This window comes from Etheostoma spectabile, chromosome 6, assembly GCF_008692095.1.
Source record: "Etheostoma spectabile isolate EspeVRDwgs_2016 chromosome 6, UIUC_Espe_1.0, whole genome shotgun sequence".
Taxonomy (NCBI): Eukaryota; Metazoa; Chordata; class Actinopteri; order Perciformes; family Percidae; genus Etheostoma; species Etheostoma spectabile.
In genome coordinates, this window is record NC_045738.1 from 5,819,004 (window position 1) to 5,824,290 (window position 5,287).

The 5,287-nt window shown below is 41.9% G+C and overlaps 1 protein-coding gene across 7 annotated transcripts in view; it reads right to left on the reverse strand.

The window, feature by feature from the left end:
• Positions 1-5,287, reverse strand: part of ptprub (protein tyrosine phosphatase receptor type Ub) — a 163,458-nt gene that overhangs the window by 14,694 nt on the left and 143,477 nt on the right. For 4 of the 7 annotated variants that reach the window (XM_032518299.1, XM_032518296.1, XM_032518300.1 and 1 more), the window contains 3 exons: positions 3,504-3,540; positions 2,537-2,634; positions 431-547 (listed from right to left, as the gene is read on the reverse strand). In XM_032518299.1, coding sequence (XP_032374190.1) covers positions 431-547; positions 2,537-2,634; positions 3,504-3,540 — 252 coding nt within the window. Of the gene's footprint in view, positions 1-430; positions 548-2,536; positions 2,635-3,503; positions 3,541-5,119; positions 5,138-5,287 lie in introns of all 7 variants that reach the window. The other 3 variants (XM_032518295.1, XM_032518298.1, XM_032518294.1) reach the window with 1 other exon arrangement.

Genomic DNA, 5,287 nt, shown 5'->3' on the forward strand with positions numbered 1-5,287 from the left:
TTGAAGACAGAAATCCTCCCCCCCTCCCCCCCAAGAATGAAGGAGGAAAAGAGCTATAAAAAACAAGCTGTCACCGGCTCCCAAATTCGTGCCGATTTGAATAAGCAGCAGCGTGTGCCCATGGAAAGCGAATGTGACAGTGTGATGATAATGCTGTGTTTGTGCCACTGTCACTCCAGCGTTGCTCTGAGCCCTTCCAATGAGAGATCCCTCGGGAGATTGACAGGATGGAGGCCATCAGGGGCACAACACTGTAACAGCTATGTTGGAAAGACAATTTAACATCTGGCCCTCTTACCCATCAGCATTAAGTCCTGTCAAGAATCTAATCCCTTCTATTAATGTACTACTTCTAATTCTAAGAATATCATAACAAGTACTAAAACATGCAAAAGAGGGAAGGCAAAATGTGAATCTTAGATCAACTTACCCTCTCCAAGGCAAAGGTGCGAACTGTGTATTCAGCCAGTGTCTCTGTCTTCAGCAGAGTGATTTTGATGTCACCGTACATCTCGCTGTCATCAGGCCAGTATTTACAGCATTTCACCTGTTCAAAAATAGTGATGCAACAGAGTTACACCTCACGTTGATATTCTTGAAAATCCGCCTGCAAAGCATGAATTAATCTGTTTGATAGAGTGTTGTGGAGGTTGCATCTCCATTTCTTTTCAGTTTTAAGCAGAAATTTCTCTAATGGTTCAATGTCATTTTTTAAACACAGTATGCTCAAATCTCTTCGATCCTACGAGTGGTGCAGGAAGATTAAATAAAAAAAAAACGTCTCAGAGGATTCATGTTAATAAAATATTAACTGTGTCATTATACTTCATAGTTAAGGGATGATAATTAAATTAAAAAGTACTTAGTTTGTGACTAGAACAAAGAGTGATATAAGTATGAAATGTAATACGTTAAAAATCAACAGAGGTTACACATCAAATGCTGTGGACGAACAAAAACAATCTGTTCTTCTGCAGATATTTCATCTTGGTGGGCAATGAAAAGAAAAGCACAATAATCACATAATGGTGGGAAGCACAATGAACAGGAGGGCAGCAATCTTTTTCACCAACACCAGGCACAAAGGAGGTAATTTGTTTTGTTTAATGGAGGTGTGATTTGGATTTGGCCACACAGACCAGTCCTCATTTGTTGACTGTTCCCAGAATTGTTGGTATGGAGAACCAAAGTGGATGTAGGACTACTGCTAGAAAAATGGTGTCATTTTAGCCATCCACTGAGTAATATGTTTCTCTTGCCTCGACTGACAAGAATGGGGTCCTTAGAGCAGAATTCATATACTACAGGTATTTATGTGAGGTGGATAATAACAGTACTACAGGATAGCCATTAAGCCTGTGTAGCCATGCAGTGTATATACAGGGACAGCATCCCTAGATATGTGGCTCAGACATTTTTATGCCTCCCAAATATTTTACAGCACATTTTATGGATTCTATAAACATTACAGTCGTGATGTAAGTTTCTATAAAACAACATTGCAATTTCATGATGTTTTTTAAAACAGACAAATAAGGGATTATCCATGTAACACAGTAGTCTATATTCGTTCCACTTCCGGGATTGCTCTGTTGCCAACGGAAATTCTGCCGGATTTCACTCATTTAGGCCGGCTGTCCATTACCTTTCTTTGTGTTGCCATTTTAAACTCGGGTGGATTTATGAGGACTAGGGTTAACTGCTCCTCAGTTCTCTGCAGGGTAAATCCAGACAGCTAGCTAGACTATCTGCCCAGTGTGAGTTTTCTTTTGCACGACTAAAACAACTTTTGAATGTACACGTTTCACATGAACAAGTTCCTTCCCAAGACTATTTTGCAGCGGCACTGCGGCTTTTTCCTGTGCTTAGCACTGCCCAAGATGATTGTGATTGGTTCAAAGAAATGCCAATAAATCAGAGCATGTTTTTAAACTAAGAGGGTGGAGGAAATGGGATCGGTAGCAGAGCTATTGGCAACAGTGCAAACAGAGCATTAGTTAGCTCCATGGTTAGCTCACTCACCGGGGCGACCTGGTTTCCGCTGGAGTTAACTGTCCCAAGAGCCGGCTCGCTCTACATTATCCCTTACTTGTTTAATCTGTTTAAAAAGGGTGCTGGTAGGTCAATTTTATTGCTTCAATTTTCTCTCCAGTCTTTGTGCTAAGCTAACAGACTGCTGGCTGTAGCATCACCGTTAGCAGATACATCAGAGTGGTTGTGTTCTTCTCATGTCACTTTCATCAAAAAAGCAAATAGGTTTATTTTCAAAAATCTTGAAGTATTCCTATAACAGTTAGGCTCTCTGCTGCAAAAGCAGCTTGTGATTTCTTATAAATACAGGGCGTCCTCGCCAAAATGAGCAGCTTTTAGGCTGCAGTTTGCATACACAGCAAGCTCCTGTGAGATCTATACTTATCACACACATAAAAGCCTTTCATATAGACACCAAAATGTTCCCTCATGGTGAATGTGGGATGTTTCTGAGCACTGGGGGGGTGACAGGAGGGGAAGAAGGGGGGGAGTGCACATCACTTACCCTGCCAACCTCCACCAGCTTAGTGATCATGACGATGCTGAAACAGTTTTCCTGCCACACCATCCTCCAAAAATCATACAGAGTCTCCTGCTTGGGTCCTAGATCCGAGAAACAGTGAAGACAAAACAGAGAAAGAGACAAAAACGGCAGCATCAAAGCATGTCCTGCTCGATAAGGGAGTTCTTGCTGTTGTGAAATCTCGTATTATTGCGACCTAAGTGTCCTTTATCAGAAGGCGGGGTACTGATCTCCAAAGATTGTGCTGTCAATAAAGTGATTGGGAATTCCAGGCAGAAAGGAAGTGGTGACTGGTGACAAAACAACAGCAGTAGCTGTGAAAGCCCGGGGGACCATCAGTCACTCATTGCCATCTGAGGAGGAGATGTTTAGGAAGCAAGATACAACTTTAAAACGAGAATCACGTAGGAAAGAAATGCTCAAAAACACTGCCGATGTCTCAAAGGTTTTATCTCTCTGTCTCTCTAACCGGAGAGAGAAGTGGTGCTGGTGCAAGATAAGCTGATGAGCAGACCTTGGGGGACTTTGTGATGGGAGCTCCCTGGAAACTGACACTCCTTAGGGTTTAGAAACAGCAGAGGGACATTTTCTACAAAGTTTGACTGTCCAGAAGCGACTTTATATTTAAGTGATAGAGGGTGAACTGAAGTTTCTCTCACAAACAATGAACAGGCCGCTCCTTATATCGCCGAGATTGAGAAGCTATTATTAATGTGTTTAATTATTCACCTGTTCTTATGATTAATTCAGACATCATTGGCACAGCCTTCATGGGCTGGTAGTCACACTATCACCTTTGGATTTTGCCATAGAGATGATTTTGGCAAGGGACTGTGCATAAGCAGGCTCATTGGTTAGCTCTTCTTCAATTTACTACATGGTGACAAAAGTACACACTGTCCTGCATGCACACACAAAACACACACTATGGCCCTGCCAGGATACTCACCCTGAGTGGCGATGAAGTGGTTGGATCGATGGTAGCCCTGAAAGAGAGAAGAGGGATGACATGCTGAGTAAGCCACCTGCGCCTCAGGCACAGCTGTATGTCTCAGCCTTTCCCTTGCTTTGTTCTCTGCATTCTGCTTTCCTACCGACCCACTGCAACAGCGTTTCCTGCATAACTGTTCATCACTCTCTTGAGCTATTGCTGACTCCTGACCGTGTCTTTGCTCTCACAGACTCCAAAAACAGTTTGGAGCAGTTAAGGCAACACATGGTAAATACTACTTACATCTTGACAAACTGCTGATAAATCTAAAAAATAGTGATTCAGACAAGTCTTGCTAGCTGACTGAACAATTGCCGAATTCCTTTGACAGTTTAACAAGGATTTAATAAATAAACTAAAGGCGCACATCTTCAATTTCAGGTGTCAGGTGTATTTATCAAACTCTCTCCCAGAGTGCCGTCTCATAAAAAAACAAATCCATTTCCTTGTTGAAGACGCAATACATATCTGGGATGATCCATTTAACCAAAACCACATTTCTTTCTCCAGGAAACTTCCTCCTTAAATTCTTCTCACAGGTTAAATAAGGGGAAGAATATCATACACATGTTTCACATAAATGCATTATATCACTGATGTTAACAGGGTTTAAGGCAAAATCTGATATGTACAATGAAGTATTCTGAGACTCTTCATATCAAAGAATGTGACATACAGTAGATGACAGACATTTTAATACAGTGAGAATGGGGTGAATATGAATTAACACTGAGATGTCAGCTCTACAGCCTTGAGAGGAATAAACATAACCAAAGTGGCCTGAGGAACTCTGAAGCATGAACACTTTAAGGACGAGCAAACTGTTCAAAAGAAGTCCTGAAAATAAGCACCGCCTATCTAACCTTTTATAGTAAAGTGTACAAGATGCAGCCCTATAAACACACATGGATGTTGTGGTTCAGTGTTTGTTGTAATTTTGAGAGGAGCAGCTGGAAGGATAATTGATGCCCCAATTACCTTCCAGGACTCTGTGGAGGTCAGGAGTTATCCAAATAAACTCTCGAGCCCACCGGCTCTCATCAAATCAGCATGATGGAGCAATCCATATTGATAACAGTTTTCATCTTTTTGCAGAGGGCATCCTTCTAATATGTTGAGTCTGTCTATGTTGCTGATGGATGGCTAAACTGAATTTCATCCAGTCATGTAAACATGGACATGTTTGAAATGGAGATGGATGACCAGTGCTGTGAGGCCTGCTATCCCCAATTCCTCTGGCCCCGGCAAAACAAGATCAGCAATGCTACCACTCCTCCACTTAAGACGGTCGCCATAGTAACTAAACTTCCTGGGTCTTGGCCACTTATGAGAACTAACAAAGACAACGGGGTCCTCTATTCCAAGAGGACACATCTCCTTGTGTTCATTTGAAATCATTAGCTAAAAAGGGCATGTTTTTTATGGGGGCTTGGGGTGGGGGTTGTCAAATGTGCACAAACCTGAATACACTAACCTTTCAGCATTTGTGAATAGAGGATAGTGGAAAGAGAAGAGGAAGAAAAGAGCGAAAATAGAGTGATAGAAGGCAGAAGAATGAGCAGTGAAGTACTTACTTCCCTGTTAATCCGAATCTACAGGGTCCAAGGTTGAGGAAGTAGGAAGGGGAGTAGAAAAAGAAGACATATAGGCTAGTTAATGAAAAAAGCTTTTGGTAAGTAGGAGTTATGGTTAAAGACAGGTGAAAAGAGAAGAGTGTGTGTGTGTGTGTGTGTGTGTGTGTG